At 35.1% G+C, this 23,679-nt stretch overlaps 2 protein-coding genes across 2 annotated transcripts; one reads left to right on the forward strand and one right to left on the reverse strand.

Moving 5' to 3' along the window:
- Positions 1 to 1,370: 1,370 nt before the first annotated feature.
- On the reverse strand, positions 1,371 to 15,268 carry LOC114242332 (uncharacterized). Its single transcript, XM_028173450.2, has 14 exons — positions 15,107 to 15,268; positions 14,953 to 15,034; positions 14,635 to 14,722; positions 14,267 to 14,369; positions 13,524 to 13,605; positions 13,074 to 13,170; positions 12,215 to 12,437; positions 11,439 to 11,520; positions 7,435 to 7,525; positions 6,328 to 6,433; positions 5,732 to 5,825; positions 4,374 to 4,470; positions 2,929 to 3,261; positions 1,371 to 2,167 (listed from the first exon to the last, which is right to left on the reverse strand). The coding sequence occupies exons 1-14, from the start codon at positions 15,126 to 15,128 to the stop codon at positions 1,385 to 1,387; spliced, it is 2,283 nt and encodes a 760-aa protein (XP_028029251.2). The 5' UTR covers positions 15,129 to 15,268; the 3' UTR covers positions 1,371 to 1,384.
- A 932-nt stretch (positions 15,269 to 16,200) lies between these two features.
- LOC114242350 (uncharacterized) lies at positions 16,201 to 22,546 on the forward strand. The gene is made up of 4 exons (XM_028173475.2): positions 16,201 to 16,558; positions 16,740 to 16,876; positions 18,923 to 19,051; positions 19,396 to 22,546. Exons 1-4 carry the CDS (start codon positions 16,402 to 16,404, stop codon positions 19,468 to 19,470), a joined length of 498 nt encoding a protein of 165 aa, XP_028029276.1. The 5' UTR covers positions 16,201 to 16,401; the 3' UTR covers positions 19,471 to 22,546.
- The last annotated feature ends 1,133 nt before the right edge of the window (positions 22,547 to 23,679 follow it).

A 23,679-nucleotide genomic window follows, 5' to 3' on the forward strand; every position in this document is an offset into this window, starting at 1 on the left:
GGGTCCGATCCTTAAAAGTTCGATCGACTTATTGAAAGACAATTAAAATTATTTTTAAAAAAATACAATTAAATCTTGTGCGACCCGAACACACCGCGATGACCTCATGGTTGGTACGTTGCACCTCAAATTACGGTCAAGTCAACATAAAACGAGCAGCGTTATCGCTATTTAATTTTGTATACAAACAACATCGTAAAACGTCGGCGAATATTCGCACCTCCCGACATGGAAGCTAAAAAATAAATGCTTCAAGTTTTTATTAGCCTAAAACTGTAGTTATATCGGCTACGTGTCTTGTTTCTGAGGAGTACGTGACGTCACAATCGAGAACGCATTAGATAAGAGTTCAAATGTCACGTTGAGAAATGAACCATATCAAAACGGTACGCGACCGTGCCGCCTTCATATTAGGACGTCTCTACCATATGCTTTGCAAGTGAAGCAAATTTTCCCTCCGTAATAAGAGGACACTCTACAAAACTTGCATACCTACGCCCCGTCATGATGTATGCAAGCGTAGTGTTCGCTCACGCGGCCCGTACTAACTAGAAACCCCTTGTTATTCAATCCCGATTTTACAGGATAGCCGTCGGAGCACCACGGTTCCTAAGGAACGTGGATCTCCATGATGACCCGGAACTTGACTCAGTCAGTAAGTATCTACAGTCGACATCACTGTGCCACTTTGAAAAGGCGGCACGACATGAAAACCATTTTGTCGTGACCGCTGGAAACTACATACCCGATCCTGTAGACTGAATGGTAAACAATCGACGTTGCCCAAAACCCGGCATTACAAATCCTCCCGATCCATTAACGGTGCTTTTAGGTACCTCCAGCACCGGTCACCGTCCTCGTCGAACCCGTCGCTTGCGACGAAGGGCTCGACGAGCGAATTAACCCACAGACACAGCTCACCGAGTTTTTCGCGGGATCTTCTCAGTGGGTCGCGTTTCCGATCCGGTCGTAGATTCTGCGAAGCACTACTCTTACTAGGGTCAGTGTTAACATCACTTCGGTTTGAGCCCCGTGAGCTCACCTACTAGTTAAGGATACGCTGAAATATCCTCTCAAAGCTATCAGCTTAGGTTTACTGGTGGTAGGGCTTCTTGCGAGTCCGCACGGGTAGGTACCACCACCCTGCCTATTTCTGCCGTGAAGCAGTAATGCGTTTCGGCTTGAAGGATTTGGCAGCCCTTGTAACTATATTGACACCTTAGAACTTATATCTCAAGGTTAGTGGCGCATTTACGTTGTAGATGTCTATGGGCTCCAGTAACCACTTAACACCAGGTGGGTTGTTAGCTTGTCCATCCCTCTAAGCAATAAAAAAAGGTAGAAAAAAAAAGAGAAATGAAACGAACGAGTTCGATTATAGTATTTATTTAGGTTTCTGTTTGACGTTCCGGTGCACGATCCGGCGGTGGCGGCTCACGCAGCCCGCCGTCCGGAACGTCTTGCCGCACTCCTGGCAGCTGAACGGCCTCTCGTCCGTGTGCATCCGGCTGTGCACCTTCAGGATGTCGTTCGTGTTGAACCGCTTCCCGCACGTGTGACACTCGAACTTCCTCTCGTTCGCGTGGTACACGAAGTGCTTCCGGTACTGGGCCAGTATGTGGAACGTCTTCCCGCAGACCTCGCAAGTCTTCTTCGGCGTCGGGTCGTGGACCGCGCGGTGTATCAGGAGCCCGCTCTTGAACTTGAACTTCTTGTCGCATACGTCGCACGAGTACTTCTTGCCGACGTTGTGCGCGTCGAGGTGGCTGGCCAGGTTCCTCGTGTGCTTCCCGCATATCTCGCAGATCTTGCTGTAATCGTACGTCTTCCTTAATTTGCGAATCTTCTTTTTCCTGATTATCTTCCTCTCTTTTTTCAGTATGGTTTTCGTCTTCGTCCGGTTGGAGGGGAACACGTCGAAGGCGACGCTGGGCTCGGCGCCGTCCAGGTCGCCTTTGGTGTCGTCGTAGTCGCTGACGTCACGCCCGCCCACATCGTTGTCGTCGACGCGATACTCCTCAGAGTTTTGCAGTATTTCCTTCTTGATGACCGTAATCCTCAACTGCTTATCCGTGCTTCTACATTTCAATCTAAATTTAAAGGCGTTTTCCAACTCCTGGAGGCAATTGTAACATATTTGCGACGGTAGCTGATCGGTTCTTTCGACCTGAAACATTACAATGTTCACAAAATACTTTTATAATTAGTTAAATGGTAAAGTTTTTGGAAATTGAAATTCTTTTAAATATCTAATCATGTTAACATTGGTTTTTATATACATATTTCATTAAAATCACTAAATATAAACGAAAACATATCTTTGAACTATGGAGATGTTAATGCTAGGAATGCTATGCACTTGAATTAAAATTACATATTTTATGAAATAGGTATGTCGATAATTTTCATATATATTAAATGAATGACATACAACTTTTTTATATGTGAACGAGTTCAATGTTCACGGTGTTAAGTTGATAGTGGATGTCATGGTTCATAGTCATGACACTGTAAATACCCCCCCTCACTTGGAGACATGAGGTCTAGGACCCGATTATAAAATGTAACGGCTAACCGGATTGTTCATACCGGATTGCACGGCTGTTTCACGGCAGAAATGGGCAGGATGACCAGCATCTCACCCGTCTGGCCTTACTACAGGTCCCACCACCGCACCAGTGAGACACGTCGTGTCAAATACGTATTTTATTAGAGAAATGCGGGATTCGAACGGCGGTACAGCCGCGTCGCCTCATACGACTACACCAGGCACCTTATCCCTTGAGCCATGACGACCTCACATCTCACAAAATAACGATCATTCGTTTTCAAAATATCGATTATTCGTTTTCAAAATATCGATTTTAGTTTTCAAAACGTCGATTATTCGTTTTAAAAATATCGATAATTCGTTTTCCCGCAGCTTACCTCGATCCCGCCAACGGCCTTCAGTTTGAACGCCAAGTCAAATCCGTTGTCGTCTTTCCGTTCGTATATGTCGACGCTGCCGTCCTCGGTGAGGCAGGCCCTGCAATGGTTCCCAAACTCATTCTTCGGCTTGAATTCGAGCCTCCGTTTCAAATCGAACAGTTTAATGTCGTCTTCGTAATCGTCTACATTGTGGTCACCCTCGTCGGAATGTACTTCTTCTTTGTGCTTATTAATTGGCCGTTTCTCTCTGATATCATCGAAGCGCGCCATTGCGTCGTAATAAGGCCACTGCTCGTTCAGTATACCCTTTTCCGCGAATTTTTTTTTCCACTGAAAAAATATTCAAAATATAAACAACTAGCCGTACTCGCTTATCTATTAAGTACATGTATTTTCAACATGGATACCAAGTTTCAAGTCAATCGGATGCATGGTTCAGTAGTTATAACGGAACATCCGTAAAAACCGCTGTAGCTTTATATATTTGTATAGATGGTGTAAACGTGTGATGAACATCAAGTTACGCTGTTCTGTGCTGTGCTATGTTATTCAGCCATATCAATATTCAAATATTATTAATATACAATAAGGAAATAAATTCCAACAACAAAGTTTTTTATTTTGAACGACAACTAAGAAAATATGTTTCGCGACATTAAAAAATATCGTCATTAAAAGTAAGTCAACAAATTACACAATTAAATAACTGAATGAGACCGTCGTAGTAGGCTAGTAGCTGAGCTCAAATAATAACCGATTTCAAAAATAGACGAGGTTATCAATTTAATTGTATTCTGTTTTATGTGTGATTTTATAGTGTTCGTTCAACAATTGGAATTCGTTCATCGTTCAATCACAATTACCCGCAGACACCTCAAAATTCAAATTAATTACATTGTCTGTTTTGTTACAGATATTCGAACGAATTGGAATTATTTTCAAATAAAATGACATGTATCGTTGATTAAAATCGGTTTACAAACGAAACACTTTCTTGCCTATTTATAATTTAAAAAATGGTAAGAAGTGAAACTTCTTTTGCAATGTGTAGTGTTTTTTTTAATATTTCATCCATAAATAAAATTTCTCTTGCTCTTCTCTTTTTCGGGAATGCTGTGTATAAGAAAATCGACCTAGCTCGATTTGTCCTTTCCCTCTCTCCACGGTCGAGTGGTTCGCGAGACGCACTGTCTATTTTCTCACTCTCGCTCATCCTAAATTGTATGTTTTCTCTCTAGCCGTAACGAATCTGCCACGAGTTAAATTTTACTCTCAAAGAACCTAAATAAGTTTCACTTAAAATAATGCTCTACAACACATTATGTAATAATTTGGAATATCCAACCTCATGTGTAGGAAAGTATTTAGGAAAATCTATGCTATTAAAAAAGGCCTGACCTTTTTATTGCTTTTTTTTTTGTTGCCTGATATAGACAGCTTACCTTGAACGTATTGAGTAAGTGCTTCCATATCTCCGGCAGGTCGAGGACGCTGTGGTCTGCAGGCAGCCCCATGCTCCTCAACCGTTTTTCAACTTCTCTGCCACAAAAACAATGTATCTTATCTTAGACATACATCTTATCTTACTTATAATATAAATTTACGCTTACATCTTATCTTATTAATAATATATTTATTTACACTAACAGTGTCAAATACAATATTTTTCGACAAAATAAAATAATGTAAGCAGAACTAATGTCGTTGTGGTCGTTGCTGGATACAAAGAGTCAGTTGTCCACCGACCGGTACTAGTGCGCTAAAAGAAGACTCCCGGTCTGGGGCATCAGCTTTTTTTCCTACCTAAGCTGATGGTCTAGAGAGACCATATCAGCGTAACCTTAACTAGTAAGTGAGCTCACGGGGCTCAAACCTGACGACGTTACTAACACGGACCTTAGTAAGAGCAGTGCTTCGCAGAATCTACCATCGGATGAAACGCGACCCACTGAGAAGATCCGGCGAGAAACTCAGTGGGCTGTGTCTATGGGTTAATTTAGTCGTCGAGTCCTTCGTCGCAAGCGACGGGATCAACGAGAACGATGACCGGAGGCATCAGTACTAAGCACACAATGTGAGATACGTCCATGAACCCTAACAATTAAAGTGGTTTCAATATCTTTCACGGAGTCCACTATAAAATTAACTCGGCTACCAGCTACCGCACCGAAGGCTAGGCCGAGGGTCATAGATTCGCTTCCCACATCGGGCAAGCGTTGTGATGAACAAGTTTGTCTGCAGTTTGGATTTTTAATATGGATGTATATAATATTTAAACACATATCATTATGAATTTCCGTGTGACTTCTATAGTACAGGAACTCCTAGTTGGGTCCAGATCCAGAACCGTGTGCGACTCGTCTCCGGTTATTATTATTATTATTATCATGGTTTCTTTTTCTGGAATTTTCGGTATTAAGTACTAATTACCGAAAATTTGTCGAGGCTAAGTGGACGAATTGCCGAAATAGCCTTGCCTAGGCCTTGCTTAGGCCAAGTGGAATTCACCTTGGAAATTGTCGTCCTGCTTAAACTTGTGAACAATTCTGCACGTTAATGTTAGTGTCCAAATTTATTTGTTTTAGGTAGTGGAGTAGGTGTTTGGGAATGATGCCCGTACTGGAGAGCACGATAGGTACAATGATGTAGATGTATATGGGCTCCAGTAACCACTTAACACCAGGTGGGCTGTGAGCTCGTCCACACATCTAAGCAATAAAAAAAAAAAAAAAAAAAAAAAAAAAATGGATACTCTATTATTATTATTATAATTTGAGTAGAAAGCGAACTGTGAACTGACCTCCACGCTCTGACGGGATGCTTCGAGTAGTTCTGAAATGATTTCTCCAAGTCTATTCTGGCATTTATCAAATTAAACACCCACTCTTCTTGCCCTGTCAATTTTGAATCTAATTAAACATTCCTCTTGATAAGCCGGCATTATTAATTTATATTTTATATAAAAATAAAAATAAATATTATAATGTATTGTATGTAATGATTTGTAATGATCAAAAATTTATTAACATAGAAAATGAAAATTAATCAATTTGCTATGTTTTGTTTATATTTCATAACAGCTTTCCTTCGTTTGCCGCTAGGGGCGCTGTCCCAACTCCATACAAATATGAGTTAACTTTTACGCGATGGGGAGTTAAAAAACTCGCACTAAGCAACACTGAGCGGCAGCTCAATTTTATTTGTTTCACATTGCGTGCCGAGCAAAAACATTAATAAGCTATATTTCGACGGCTATCCTTTAGTGTTTTTCCATTAGAAATTACCGTCATCAACGGGTATTGTTAGGGTTAGGTATGTAACGAACTGAAATCAAGATCCATCATTATATAAGGTAGTGTAGTTACATAAGATAGTGAAGTAAGAACGTATACTTACAGCCCAAAAGCGGATTCAGACTTAAATTTCCGTCTCCCAAATACAATTCGAATAAATTATAATAAACCCATAGCTTGTTATTTGTGGCTCTCGCTTTTTGGTACTCCTGAAAAAACAAAAGTTCAATGAGAACTTACGTTTGAAAAGTTTACCTCACAATATTAGTCGATGCTTTTCTAAGTTGCTCCTGCCTATTTCTGCCGCGACCTAGTAGTGCGCTTTGATTGAAAATACAGTTAAGACTTCGAACTCGTGGCTCGAGGTGGATGACGTTATTAACGCTGTGTTGTCTATGGCTTCCGGTAACCGCTTCACACCAGGGACTCGCCCATAAGAAGGAATACAATAAATAATTAAGCAGACGCATCGCTTTTTTAAATTCAATTAAAGATGATCAAAACAGTTGTTAAGATGTTAATTATATTTCGTACTAGTTGCGGCCGCGGCTTCGCCCGCAATAAAATGCTAATTTATATTAAAACATACCTAATAGCCATAAGACGATTCAGAAAGCTAACTACGTGTGACAATTTTAGGCGAACATATTATTATGTACATGACAACATACATTCACCTTTATAGATATAGATATTGTAAATGTGAAGTTTAAGTGAAATTGTGTTATTTCGGACTTCATATTTTTTATAATTTCTCATTGTATTATTATTATTCAATTAATCTTATTTTTAATTTCAAGACGTTGTCCAGTATTGCACTGTCATGTGCAATATTCACATATGTTCTGAATTGGTGATCACTTTGTTGATACAAGTAATTGTCCTGTAAAAACTGAGACCTTAAAACCCATATCTCAAGGTGGGTGGCGACATTTACATTGTAGACGTCTATGGGCACCGGTAAGCACTTAACACCAGGTGGACCGTGAGCAATAAAGGAAAAAAAGTAGGTATTTTTAATTTAATTATGCCCACTACTTGATTCCATCGTCTCAGATGCTTTCCAAAGAGTCGAAGATACGACGAGATGTCACAGCATCGGTTAGTACTGGATGGAGGAGGTCCGACCTTGAAACATGAGGAGCACGACCGGAAGAGGGGATATATGATTCGAAAATATCGTTAGGTAAAGGTAATAAAAACAACTCACTGAGAACATGGACGCCCATTTGCGACATATTTCTCTCGACGTCAAAGTCGCCGGGAACCCGTACTCGTTCAGCATTATTTTTAGGAGCTCACTAAAATATAAATAAATATATAACATATAGGTATACAATTTAACTTATAGATTTCTTTTTTTTTTTTTCGAAAATAAATTGACATTTCACGTCACTATTATAATATCGTCTTCTCGCAGTAAAACTGTATAATCTCAAAACTTACTAGTTTTACAGGAGAGTGTTTTAAAGGTTTAACATGTGATATTTTTAATATTAATCATCTTTGCAACCTTTATTTTTTATTTTTTACTAGTTACATTATGTCTTTTAAAATAGAACTAGAGTTCCCGCAGTAGTCGAAATTCGACTATAATTAATTGGAATTGTAAGTTTGTACACTATTATTATATTTTATACTTTTATATTCACAAATTTCGCCAAGACTACACTATAAAAAATATTAATAAAAAAAAACAATATTTAATCATAGACCTATATAGTAGGGACACGACATATTGTTCTATACGTACAATTGCTTATATAAATAGCACCCATTTTGAAGGCACACACATAAACATATATCTATCTCGTTCTTACTCAGCACTTTAACTCGCAGGAAAACAATATAACAGTATTTCAGTGCGTACATAAAATGAAACATGAATATACGTAAATATCTCCGTCTCCGTCTAATGAGGCCGAAAATCCGCCATGTTGAGCGCACCAAATGTCATTGTCACGTCAGTTCGGCCGTCTGTTTTGGGTTGTACATTAATTATTGACTTTGATATCGATTTAATATGATTGCTTATATAAAATTTCATGATTTATCATGCTTAGAACATACAAAAATAATAATTAAAACGTATTTTATAGGATCTCAAGAAAGTCGATGCCCCAAAACTATTATCTATATATATTTAAATTCATTATGGAGCCCTCATCCGAAAAATCGGACACCATTTTTCGGTCGGAATCTATTGATCATGACACTAATCATAAATTCCTCTTTAAAATATGTCATCAAAACATATTTAGACATTCTGTTTAGATATTTCGGGAAAAAGGCTACCGACAAAATCTCTTCGGAACTATTTAAATAAAATAGTTTTATTCCGCAGTGAGTAAAACACTATTGTAAATTCGTGAAATATTTAATAATTAAGTGATTTTAGAGAGGAAGTCACAAGGAATGACGTTTTTAATAATGAATAAATGTTCTGTAGGTTTTTTTTTCACGCGGTCCCTTGATAAGTTTAAAATTTGAATCACTCTCAAGTGAAAGTGATTCAACAACAACTGACAACTTTATAAAATCAGTGTAGCAACTTTTAAAAATCATCATATCGTTTACTTGGCAAATTCGAAGGACGAACTTGTCTTAGATTTCACCCATCTAAATCATATCATATTTGCACATAACAATATACCTACTTACTTCCCATTAAATTATAAATTCTACAAATAAATAATACTCAACAATATTTAAAATAAAATGAGCCAAGAACGTTTATCGATAAAACCTGATAACATTGAAATCTTTTGTACAGCACTAAAACCGCCATTTTTTGTGGTCAGATGACGTCACAGTGGCACGAATTTTTGGTTGACGTTTAATTTCCATAGGTTTCCTACTTCAGTGTATTTAATCTATTCTCATTTTGACAACAGACGTCAAGAACAAAAGTTTGACAATAAATAGTATGCATGCGTGTGTGCGTCAAATACATGGTATGTAGTGTGTGTAATGTTTTCTTTATTGATTTAATGTATCTTTTATGCATTATTTTAAAAAAATATTAGCATTGTGCACTTCTTTTACTAATGACAAAATTTTACATATACTTAAGACGTTTAGGATAATTGTATTTTAATTTTGGAAGGTTTCACTTCTACCACGTGTGAATTGCACACATGTAATTATTTTTTTTTGCTTCACATATTAATATATAGATAAAACAAAGTCGCTTTCTCTGTCCCTATGTACGCTTAAATCTTTAAAACTACGCAACGAATTTTGATACGGTTTTTTTCATAGATAGAGTGATTGAAGAGGAAGGTTTATATGTATAATAACATCCATTAAATAATGAAGAAATCAATAATAAATTACAGTTTCCGAAGCGAAGCGAGGGCGGGTCGCTAGTGTCTTTTAAAGTAAGATAAAATTATGTATTAATTTTGTTAATAGTAGTCAAAACATAGGCAAACTAATAAATAAAAACTAAAATTAAACTACGCTCTTTGGACATTATTTATGAGACAAATACTGGTGATACCAAATGTTTCCGCATATTAACTCAATTTCGAACATTTTTGGAAATTGTACACTTTTAATGCGAAAAGACGATATGTCAAAACGGCCATTATAGCGTATCGTTAGTGTAGATATCTATACTAATATTATAAAGAGGAAAGATTTGTTTGTTTGTTTGTTTCGAATAGGCTCCGAAACTACTGGACCGATTTGAAAAATTCTTTTTCCATTAGAAGCCGACATTGTCCCTGATGAACATAGGCTACTTTTTTTTCATTTTTTATTTTTTTTATTTTTTTGGTTTCATGTGTGTTTTAATGTTTCCGAAGCAAAGCGAGGGCGGGTCGCTATGGTACATATTATGGTGCAGGGGGCCTCAACCTCAGCACTTTCAATAACATTTATACCGACTCCACGTTGACCGCGCGCTCACTAGAGGGCGCTAAGGTGGTATGCACATGAGCGCTACTTGGGCTAGAGACGCATCGTCTATCGATTTTTATATCGATGATGATGTATTATGCGTAATATGTAAGCGCAGTATGAGATTTTTTTTTTACTTTTTATAGAAAACTTGATATCTAATTGCTCAGTTACCCAACTAATCCTTGACCATTAGCTCGCGGTCAATATTCATTTTTATTAACAAGGAAACAGTGGTTAAGTTAAAATCCTATTTATTGGTATTCCGAATTCCACAACCACACTGAACTGACGAGACGCATAGACGAACGAACTACCAAACCTACAAATATTTTTATATATTGGTAGTGAAGTCGTATTGTTTAACGAATGCAAAACACGGCCATGGTAGGCAGCGGCTTGGCTCTGCCCCTGGCATTACTGACGTCCATGAGTGACGGTAACCACTTACCATCAGATGGGTATGCTCGTCTGCCTACAAAGGCCATAAAAAAGGTGCGAGTGCAACTTGGTGCACGTGAATGAAGTGAAACTTCTTTTTCGATGTGTAGTATTGTTTTCTTCATTTTTCATCCTTAAATCAGATTGTTCTTGTAATAGGGATGATGTGTATAAGAGATGCGACATCTTCAACATTGATATTATACTAGCTGAACCGGCAGACTTCGTAGTGCCTCAATCGATAAATAAAAGTCCCAAACTATTGTATAAAATAAACTTAAAACAAACAAAATGAATCCGTCCGACGGGGGACACATCAAAGGGAAAACAAAATTATTCTTTTTATTTAATTCCGAGTATTTTCATATTTATCTACCTTTTAAACCTTCACTGGACTTCCACAAATAATTCAAGACCAAAATTAGCCAAATCGGTCCAGCCGTTTTCGAGTTTTGGCGAGACTAACGAACAGCAATTCATTTTTATTTAAATAGATATAAGATATATTTTAAATGATAGATATTTTTTGAATACTTCATTAAAACATTGGACGCTACTTGGTGCTAACGCTCGCGCTGGCCTGTAACAGGTATACTACGCGCATGCGTTCGAGTGACACGCATTCACTCTCGCTCTGTCTCTTTCTATTCCATGGTAGCGATAAACCTTTAACGCAACCTTGTTGGAAGTCGCATTAGAAGTTTCACTTCAAAAACACGGCCATTGATTGAGATAACGCGCGCGCTGCTGACGTACATCGACGGTCCCGCGACAACGGCCGTGCCAACAACCAACTCACAGGATCACAAACAGACAAACATACAAACATTTCTATATTAGATATAATTGCTTTCATTATTATGACGTTACCTCCACGCGCATTTCCTCTCTCTGAACAACCAGTCGTTTTGCAGCCTAATTTGTATAAACGATTCCGTTATGTGTTTAGACCCTGCGAACAATAATTATGATTGCATGTACATATTATTATTAATACTATTTATTTAAAAAAATATAGAATTCTATCGATATTCGAAATATAGAAATATCGAATTCTAAGTTTAAGATTCTATATTCTAAATTCGAATTCGACGAATTCTATATTCGTCTTCTAATCTACGATTCGTAGAACGTAGACGCAGACGTAGAAACGTGATTGTAATCGTAGATTAGAAGACGAATGCTCAATCACGTTCAACGTTCGTCAGATACTTCAACTAAATATAGTATGTACCTACCCTCCAGATTGGAACTAATGATTTAGTCTCGACAGAAATAGTACAATAGAAGGTTTTTATTTATACATCACTACGTGAACGCTGCCACCGGGCTTTAGCTATGAGGCCTAAGTCTCAAACATCAGATTAAATTTTTTTAAATGACGTATACATTTCTTGTCTAGACGTCGTTTTTATTAATTACTTTACTTGTCGCCCATGACATTAACAAGCTCAACAAACTGTTAGCATTGAGCACGTACGATCTTCATACATTCCAAAACACGTATACGTGCCGTGAGGTAGGTCTGCCAATCTAACACCAGCGCAATAAACGTGATAATAATAATAATATGTATTAATGGTCTTTCACAACAAATGAACCAATCAGTGGTTGACCCCGTTCCGATCCTTCTATGGCTCACTTACAATGAAATTCATTTTCATTATCATTGTCATCAGTGTTGGCACCCTTTCGTTTCTTCCGGTACTTCATAGAGTCCCTTTGTCTGCAAAAGAACACGTATGCGGGCTCATTTTCTAAATTCATCAAATAGTCGGTTTCGTAATTCTTGAAGTATTCTAACATCACATCATACAAAGGCCACTCCGTGAACTCCGCTCCCTTCTTCAGTTTTTGTCGATGTTTCCTCTGCAATGAAATAATGTTTTATTTGTGTACTGGTCATTGTATGTTTTTTTTTTGATTAAAATTAAATTATTGCTATTTTTATTATACTATAATAGAATTTACAATAATATATTTTTCTGAGTCGGTCTCTTCATTGCTGAAGGTCGTGTCTGGGTTGAAATGTGAACCACTCGATGCAAAATGCTTTCCCACGTCCTCCTGTCCTCAGCGGTCTTTATAGTCTCGGTTATCGGCAGGTCGGTGAGGTTCTTTACTAGATCCGACCAGCAGGTAGGTGAGCGACCGCGTGATCTTCTCCCGTCAATCTGACTAACTACCATCAGCTTCTCTAAATCTCTAAGTTATACAATAATTTACGATGTCACAATTAATTATTTAATTTAATAATAAGTCACTTTAGTTTTAAATATTGGAACACATTTCTCGTTATTAATTTATTATACTCCAAAATTTCAAAAAAAAAAAACATTTTTGGTTCCATTAACATTACATTTTGACTTAAATAAATAAATAAGCTTGGGTATATAAATTGCTGAGGAAAAGTATTGAAGTTTCCAAATGAGATTAATGTTTCTTGTGTTTCACATTCTCAAGGCTACTTTTTTTAAAAATGCTTATAGAAGGTATAGAACTTACATTGAATGTCACACGTATGTGTTGCCAAAGTCCTTTCATGTCCTGTATACAACAGTCTAAAGGTAAGTCCTGGCATCTCATTGCTTTTTCTATTGTACTAAAAATGAAAATGTCACACATTGTTCAAAAATGACTTTAACCTTATAAATTTGATGGCCTTCAAATTTTGGCCTTGAAACATGAGATTTAGACTAATTGGACTAATATAGCAAATATTTTGCTAAAAATCACTATTATAATTTCGAACATTATTTTTTGTGTTATTTAAAATTTGCATATAATCATTTCAATCATATAGATTAAGTGTGAGCTTCAACCATTTAAGCAATTTTATTTATGTCCGTGATTAAAATATACAATTAAATTTAAGAAAATTTATTCTTTCTTTCTTTATCGCTACTTTAAGTCAACAATGAGGTCGAATTTGGAGGATTTAAACGTTATAATTACCGCCACATAGTATGGAAATCCAATTTCAATCCCTTTGTTTCACTAATACATGTTACCAGTTTCAAACGCCATTCATCACTCCCTGTAAATAAAGAGAACTTCATTAGGTGTTTATTTATTGACATTATTATTTGCAAAAAAAAAGTAGAATGGATAGGCCTTGCACTAAGTGTACTGACAATTTGCTAAAGATAGCTGGATGAGGGCTACACAGTACCATAATTATACCTTGGGACCTGTGTCCAGCAGGTGTCTGTGGCTGATGATGATAAAAAAAATTGCTGCATGGACATACGAGCTCACAGCTGACCTTATGTTAAGTTACCAGTCAACACTATACTATTACAGCTATAACAATGTGCATTCCCTTCCCACCTTGGGTCATGAAGTCAGTTTCAATGCATAATATGATTGTATAATGTACTAGCTGTCCCACCCTTCAAACCAGAATAGCAATGATTTAACAGTGAGCAAAACCTATTTTTTTTTCATACTATTGTGGTATGTTTTGCTTATTTGGTTCCACATTTTTTATCACAAAGTTTATATCTAAACATTCTCCAGAGGAAAATGATATTAGCAAACAGATATCCCATTAGGACACCAATTAATATTAATTAATTTTTTTTATTTAATCAATGGCCTGGATTCTAATATATTAAGCAATACTATTTTACTATGCTTATTCCCTGTGTATTATAATGATTAAACATTTTCAGTCTATACTTAATCATAATACTTACATGAATCATATTTATCTAACGTCTTAGATGTAGAGAAATTTTTATCAAAGATCTTGTAATATTTCCATACTTTATTTTTATTTCTTTTAGCTATTCTATACATCTGAAAACATAAAGAATTTTCCAAGTGTATTATTATGGGATTGTGATATTTATTTAAGCTTTAAAATCAATGATTACAATGTAACATCTATTTATTAATCAATGTATCAATTTGCTGTACCCATTAGCTGTTGTTAGTTTGTTATTAGTTCGTGTAAAACTATAAATAAAATTAGTAAGCTGTACCCGTAATGACTTGATTTTTTTATTATAAATCACTTTAATTATTAAAGTTGAAATCAAAACAATATTAGAGAAATACTCACATCATATGTATAGCCCCACTTTTTTCTTATGTGTTTAACGCTCATTTCTTCAGGGAAGCCGTCCTGCAGCATTATTTCCCTAAATTCTCTATAAAGAAATGTTACACTCACAATTATTTATGTATTTGTATTTCCAAAAGATATTTATTGGAATTAGGATGTTAAACATTAAATATGTTTGTTTAATATTATTTGCACCAGCATTGCTGCCTGTGCAAATAGTAATTAAACATTATTCAAGGACTTTGTGCAGGTGAACAATTGGATCATTAATGATTAACATGGGTCTGTTCTAATATTTGCACTAAAGTATCTTACGCCCACGGCTGCTTCTTTTTTTTAAACAGCCAATCATTTTGAAACCGCAGTTCTAAAAATCTGTGTGTACGCTTTGGAGTCCCTAAAAAAACAAATTCAATTATTTTTAAAACGTATTTTGTAAATTATTCAGGAAACAATGTTATGCCCTTACAAACAAAAGTTTTCTCTGCCATGACAACTTTTATAAATAAAACATTAAAATATGAAAATACATTTGTTTGTTATTTAGATATTTGAAAAAAATATTTGTTTACAAATATAAATTAAATAGAGAAAATGATGGACCAAGTTTCAAGTGTTGGCAGATGTCAATGTCAAAGATCGTAATATTTCCATTTTTCCATCTGAAAAGGCGAAGGTATCACATCCTATTCTTATATCTTCACACGCCTAATCTTTTGTATATTCTATTCTCTTTCATGAAAAATGATATCGAACGAAATAAAATTAAGTTGATTAATTTAATACATTAATCAATTGACATGAAATTAAATTAAATGAGATGATATGATATGGGTTGAAATATAATCCCAGAAAAATGATGTTTATTTACTAAGTCTTTTTCAGTGCACTTTTTGAAAGATCCCGAGAAGCTATTGTGTATAAATGTCCTGCGGCTTTGTTTCAATTTCCCACATTTGTGCACTTTCACATATACTAGATAGTTAACAAACCACCGTTTAAGGCTGATTTTTCCATTGATTAATTGTTGCGTATTGCAATTTCTAGGAGTGGTCGAACATTACCTACAACTCGAACCTTCAACGCTCTTTCTCCCACTTTCAAATTAGAGTATAAACTGTAAACTACAAAATTAAACTAAAAGTAGCAGCTAACTGTGACTTTTGATACAATCAATAAATATGATTTTTGGAATAATGTTGTTGTTGACATATTGTCCTTTTTTAATTTGTCCATTAAAATGAAGGTCAATGTCATCCGCTTAACAAATTTAAAATTCCCGCGTACATCTTTGCCCTGCAGAAAACTGATAAGGATGTTGCCATAAAGAACATTTGTTGAAAATGAGCAGCGATGTGCCATGTGATCTACTAACTGATGAAAAGCATTTTGGAATATCATCCAATCGCTTATTGTTTCGATTGGTTTAAATTTAAATTAGAATAAATTAAAATGTTCTCAAATAGACAGATTTTTTCCAAATTTCTATGAAAAAAGGAAATATACATAATTAAGAATTAAATTTTTTGCTCTGAAAACATTTTTTTCTATCCCTTTCATTTCACAACTATTTCATTTTCCCGCAGAAAATAGGGTGTCGAATCTGTCCTATAACCTCTGATATATTTATTTCTATTTTAAAGAACGAAAATGAATATTTTATGATAATTGTGGTTTAGCTTGTGTAAAAGGTTAATCTAAGTGATGTTGTGTACTACCGTTTTTGTTTTCGCGGTCGTCCTGTAGCGATTTATAAAATTAAACATGGCCTCGAACCGAGGAATTCAGATTGGATCCGCGTGGTTTCAAAGGAAGCTGAATTTGAGGCCACAGCACCGGGGCGTGCACCTCGTCACAGAGGAGATCCTGAAACAGGTGCCGGAACTGTCGCAATTCGCGGTTGGCCTCTGTCATATACAGAGTGAGTATCCATCGAAACGGCGTTATTGCCGCCGCTGCACCCTTAACTGTCAAATTTACCCTACATTAAACTCGTGCAAACCCCTAATTATGGTAATATCGCGATGTTATATCATCATACCGTGAACAAAAGTGTAGCAAATACGCGGGATGTAAAATAGTGTATTGGTGGTTGCTTGCAGTAATGCACACTTCGGCGAGTCTTGCTCTAAATGAGAGTTGGGATCCTAATGTGAGGGATGACATGGAAATGATGCTCAACAAGATAGTGCCAGAGGGTCTACCTTACCGCCACTCTTGCGAGGGACCTGATGATATGGTAAGATATCCTGTGTTAATAGGGACAATCTATTGCTCAGGCAGTAAAAGCAGTAAAGCATTTGTTTGTTAATATTTCTAATTTGAGTCATGTACATAAAATTTTAGGCCATTAAATTGTAAAATAAATTTTGAAACCTTGAAGTACATCTTTCCAATTAGTTTTATTTACTTTCAAATTTCCATTTTTATCATGACTTAAACACTGACTGTACAATGTAGGCTTAGTTAAAACAGTTTTTTTTCTTATATGTGGGTAGTTTTCTTTTAATTTGCTGGTGTCTTGTGGAAATCTACCTATAACTACCTGAACAATGATTGTGAATCCTTGATAGGTTATTACAAAAAAAACCCTGCTGATGGATGGATGTCAATCTATCTGTATTTCACCAAGCATTAAATTGTCATTCTAGAATATTATAATCAAACTAAATCAGTAAAAAGTATTTGATTTTATTTAAATTTATTAAATGTTAATTTATGAAATCAAAAGCAATAATATATCTCAAATAATATAAATAGGAGAATGAAATAAATGTTAATTATTAGATGGTTAATGAATAAAATTGTTTTAATACCATTAAACTTTTCACAGTATCTTAATCAATTTATTTCTAAGCTTACAAACCTTCTCTGACACTTCCATAGCCAATGGCAATGGCATTCCAGGCTAACATTTCAAACATCAACATTTATGCAAAGATGTGTAAAACATTATAGGAAAGAACATACTTTAAAAAGTATGCAAATAAATATGCTTACTGATTACATCGATGTTGAGTGTATAGGGAGATGATGTTTATTCTTTATTAACTGTTCTATATTGAAACATCTAAATAACATGATGACACATGAAATTTACCATTGACCAAATTCTAACACTACTAAATAAATTGGTTTGCTTTAATCCTGTTTTTATTAGACAGTTTAAAAACTACATTATTTTTTTATAAAGAAATTTGACTCCAACACCTCTGGCATTGATTTTGCACAAAAATGACATGCTTAGATAGAAAAAAAACTAAATACAAATTGATCAGTTTTTCCATATGCGAATCTGTAATTTTAAGAACAGCACCAACAAATATATGTTAGAATAACTACTTTAAAGATAAATATTATTAGCAGATAAAAATTTACATAAAATATTTACATGTTTAGAAGATTTAGAGAAAAATATTATTATTATTATTATTAGGGTGGGTGGCGCATTTTCGTCGTAGATGTCTATGGACTCCAGTAACCACTTAACACCAGGTGAGCTGTGAGCTCGTCCACCCATCTAAGCAATAAAAATAAAAAATATTAAATTTAATACAGAATTAATATTAATAGGCTTGGCAATGTCTTTTGGAAAAACTACATACAACTACACATTCATTTCAATAGTTAAGAAATTATTAAAATATTGCATCTATATCATTCTATTCAATTCTGCTTGCTATTCGTCATGCTCAGGACTAGGCACCTAGTTAGAACAGTAAGTCAAGTTCCTCAGACTATATAGATCTTGAGTGAATCAAAATAAAATACTATAAACAAAGTCTTTATTGCTTTATCTGTACAGGAATCAACAGCAATTTAAATCTACCTCACTATTACTATAATAATAAGTCTACTCACTACCTCACTACAACCATACCACATACATTTGTGACTTCTAAAGAAAATGAAAATGATAATACTAGCTTTGACATTGTATAAAAAACAAAACATCAAAGTATCAATAATGATATAAACATATTTTGAGAAAGTAATAATAATTGCTTTTAAAAACTAGATTGGTATTGATAGAAATGTCAATTTGTAATGCTCCACAATTTTCTTTGACAAGTATTGATTGTTCTCGAATTTAATCTCAAATGTAATTCACACAAATACACATATTGCAATCACTGTTTTACTTTCAAATTATAAGAAAGTACAACTGTGATTTTATACTTTTAGAAAGTTTACAAAAATTATTTTTAAAATGGACTAAAAATGACTGGAAAGGTGTTTAACATTTTAATTTAAGCTAAAATTTTAATGTTTTATTTTTCATCAGCCAGCCCATGTGAAAGCATGTTTTCTGGGCTCTTCACTAACAATCCCCATCACTGATGGAAAACTTAATTTGGGTACATGGCAAGGCGTTTGGCTGTGTGAACACAGAAATCATGCTGGCAGTCGAAAGGTAATTTTAAATGTGAAGTTTATATTTTTGTAGAGAAGTGGTAGCACTTACAAAATCATAATGAGTTTTTTTTTTATTGTTTAGGTGTGTGGACGAGCTCACAGCCCACCTGGTGTTAAGTGGTTACTGGAGCCCATAGACATCTACAACGTAAATGCGCCACTCACCTTGAGATATAAGTTCTAAGGTCTCAGCATAGTTAAAACTCAGTATAGCCCTTCCTTCAAACCGAAACGCATTACTGCTTCACGGCAGAAGATACTAGAAATTTATTAATAAAAATGAACTATAGATACTATTCTTGGGTGTGGTTGATCTTAGATAATAGATTTGGTGTTGTGCAGATTGTAGTGACACTGTCGGGCTGCCTGCGGGACTCGCCGCTGTCGCCCGTGTCAGCAGCGTCGTGCTCAAGTTAGGAGCGGGCGGGGGGCGCGACCCCGCACACGCACTCGCGCCCCTCCTCCAAGAGCACGCGGAGGTAAACCCAGCCCCACATACTCCTCGACCTACATACCAAACATTCCTAACATAGGAAAGACAATATGTACATAAGATTGATATTTTGATATTCTGCGTGGAATATTTCTTTATCCTTCTTTAAGTTTTAGTATAGAATACCTGTCAAAACTATTAATATCTGTTTTGGTTCTCAACATTAATATAATATTATTTAAAAAAATGACCAATTTATGGAAATGTAATTAGTTTTTTATTTATTTAAGTTCAGATATCTGAAACAACACTATTACAGGAATTGAAAACACCTGCATCACCATCTGATTAGTTCACATAGAAATGTTCCTCGCAGATTGCTACCCTAATAATATTACTTTAAATGAATTTGAACATTGAGCTCGTTGAACTTTTACAAAGGGATCACGTGCAAAGTTTTTAAATGTATGTAACACGAAAGTGAGTTGTTGTTTTGTTGTTGCGATATGTACATAGGTAACTCCTGGACTTTGTTACATTCCGCTTACTAGGTATGGTCGTTGAACAAAATGTGTGCAAATTTTACAATAAACTAGTAATCATTAGGGACATGTGAAGTGACGAGTGGCGATGGACGTATTTTTTCACTAATGCACTTGTTCAGATTTTTTCAAATAACACCCGGTACCACGTTGTTTTCTAAGAAAGTGGCACGTTAGATATTTTTATGTATTCAGTCACTAATTTTACAACACAAATTTTGTATGTAATCTCGCACTGGTTAATGGTCAGTTTTTGTAAGTTTTAAGGCCCGAATGTAGTTTTATAAATAGAAAAGTACATGTACAATAGCTCCATTATTTTCTGTGTTAGGATAGAATTTATAAAAGAATAAGTACATACATAAAATTTAATATGTCCATAGCTTTAAATGTGTCACACCCGTTGTATCAACGGTTGGCCATGTGCAACCAATAGTTAGTATTTGTATATCATTACTATTAAGATCATGAAGTGCCTCGGATGTATGGGGTGGTCAAGTCGTCTCCGAGGTTCCACGCCGGCCGAGACTCGTCGCACTACATACCACCATTTAAATAATATTTATAAATGTATATTGGATGCGTTTGTTACATTTCATAGCTCCTTGAAATTGTTTCTTTTAATATTCACATACATTCCTTTCGGAGTTGAAGAAAATATATGAATCTAATATTTGTCTTTTATACGTAAAGAAACTGAGTTATTCGATGTCAAAGCGCGTATGTGTATAGCTGTATGTCTTCCTATGTAAGTTCCCCCAAACGAGATCGTGATTGTCGTAATGGGTGGATTAATAGTGTACATGTGAGCGGAATTAGGGTATACAAACCAAAACCTTTAAATCCGGCCGCATTAAATATACTTTAATAAATTTAACGAAATGATCGCGTTTTAGGGGGTTGAATTAAATCTAAAATTTGAGCAAGCCAATATTCATATAGAATTATCAGATGGAATAATCAGTAGGTGTGTTTTATATGATACGAGACGTAGTGAAGATAACAATACTTCAGTAATTTTAACAGGGTTGAGAACCTTGTCTCTTACAGGAATTTATATTATATCCTAGTAAGGAACATTCCATTTGATAGCGGGGGGCAGTTCGTGTAGAGGGCGCCGCTGTGTCGGTGAGCTTGGGAGTGTTTTTGTTGCGTTCGGCTTCAAATGTCCCATCGAGATCGCTTCTCTGGCACAATTTTACACTTGAAACTTAGTTAGGATTTTAATAAATTATGTATAGGCAGTAGGGTGTAGCCGGGCTCAGACAGCGGTGCGGTCAGTGCCTTCTGACGCCGAGCTCCGCCTAGTACAATGTGTAGATATCACAAACATCTGTTCGTCTCAATAACAACGTTAGTTACTTCACTTAGAAAGCTTCGTGTACTCTGCCTTTTGATAGACACATGTACAATATTCTGTTAACTTTTTCTTTTTTCTTTTTGATTAAGTTTTAATTTTTACAAAATATACGTAACATATTTTCTTTTAGTCATTATTACTGCATGATCATTATTAAACTTTTTATTATTAAAACTGTTTTTAGTTTGTTTAAAAAACAATGTTGCTATTATTATTTTTGGGAAGGATATTGAATGGAAGTTTACAGAATGGTTATAAAGTGCTTGTTGAAATAATTAAGAACATGTAAATAATTTTTGCATTTATATAGCGTACTTGTACATTTCGATTGGTGTATTGTAATGTATAAATATTTGGGCGCTATCAATATTTGAATGTTAGGACACTGCCATTTAAAAAATAATAATTGCCTGTTTTTGTAAAATTAATTTTGTCATTTTTCTTAATCGAATATCTATTGATGTACTAAGTGAAGGATGGCATTGTGTATTTGATATGTTAAGTTCCTATGTCATGCATATGTACTGCTGATATATTAATTGATTTAACTAGCGTGTGTCCCAATTTAGGCTGTCAATAACAACGAATGTCTAGTATTTTAGTTACAAGTGCGTGTTTTTTTACATTTCAACATTCAAAAACCAAACTCCGTGTATTATTGCCTCATTCGAATCGGTAATGACCTATTGAATGAATGATATTGTTTATTTGTTAAGGTCAAATTGTAATAATATAAGTAAATAAAATAGTGCTAATACAAGCACAGAATTTAATCACAATCGTTTACTACATACGAATAATATTTTACGAAACATTATTAGTTCTTTTCATAAGTGTTTATCAATGTAAACTGCACATAGCAAAATGAGGTTGTACACTCGTTCATGTAAGTAAACGGAAGACAAATAATTTTTTGTATGTTGTATAGAAAGAAACATCGTTTAATAATAATATAATGATTGTACAGTTAATTAAATCACATTTTTTCTTAGTGGAACCTCAGTTGGGTATTGTTGGTTTATTCACCGGAGGTGACGTCAAATATCAGTCACAAAAATAAAAAAAAATAAAAACATTTGATTGTATCATAATAAAACTTGTACAATATAAATATATAGATCCACAATTATGAAAAAGATTAAATATTTGCAAAAGTTATTTTTGTGTGTTTTATTTCCGTGCGTTGTAATATCTCAACAACGATAAATCCGTGTCGAAATTTCAAAATTATTAGGGGATTCATTAAAAAAATACTTTGTAAATGACATTGGTTATTATTACGCTGATTTCCGGTTTCAAGGGTATGAAAAGCGTAACACGAGAATCGTGACCTCATCACTTTATTCATAGTAATTATTCTACTTACTACTGTCGTATAGGACAGGTTTCCTGCGAAAGGAACGTAAATAATGAAGTAACTAGCGGTCAAAGTAATTTGTAATGGACAGAATCCATTTTGTGTGGCGCTTAATGAAATCCATTATTGCTAATTGGTGTTACTGAAACTTATGGCGTTTGAGAATGAAGCATTCTACGAATGACCGCTACTTAGTTGATTAAAAATGTTGCAGTATTTAATGGATATAAATCGAAAAGAACTTTACTTGGATACGTTTTCAGTTAGTTTCATTTAGTTGTGTGTTGGTAGAGGAATTCATAACCCATCTCAGTATATTGACATCATAAATTTAAGGTCAGCCCACCTTCGCCAACGGAATAAAAGTCTCATTTGAATTTTATAACGAATGTATAAGCTAGCAGAAGTAAGTATAATGGTGATTGATGATAGATACCCGTGAGGGCTTTCGATATGCCCTACCACCGTATTGTTAGCATATTTATAATAATATGAATAATAATTTTCCAAAATTCTACCTATTTCGACTCCGTATCATAAGCTTTATGCTCCGTATTTTTTAACATCTAACTGATCGATGCTTCAATTCACGTAATTTACTTATTTCATCATCAATGAATTTTAACAATAACACGTAGGTATATCCGGCTGTACTCGATCCTGTCTCGTTTAATATAATTTAATAGCAAGTCATAATGAAACGAAATGGGATCAAAATATTCCGCAGAAACGAAAAAAGTGGGTATCTTTTGTATAATTAGTAAATAATATTACCATTTCGCAAACGTTCAGATCGTCGATAATCCCATTCTCACGGATTGTTTGGAACCTCTGGGTCTGCGGAGGGACTTCAGTTCCCTCTGTATGTTCTGAGATGGCAGGTATCGGTAGGCAGCGGGTTGGCTCTGCCCCTGGCATTGCTGAAGTCCATGAG

Source organism: Bombyx mandarina, chromosome 03 (genome assembly GCF_030267445.1).
Source record: "Bombyx mandarina strain Sakado chromosome 03, ASM3026744v2".
NCBI lineage: Eukaryota > Metazoa > Arthropoda > Insecta > Lepidoptera > Bombycidae > Bombyx > Bombyx mandarina.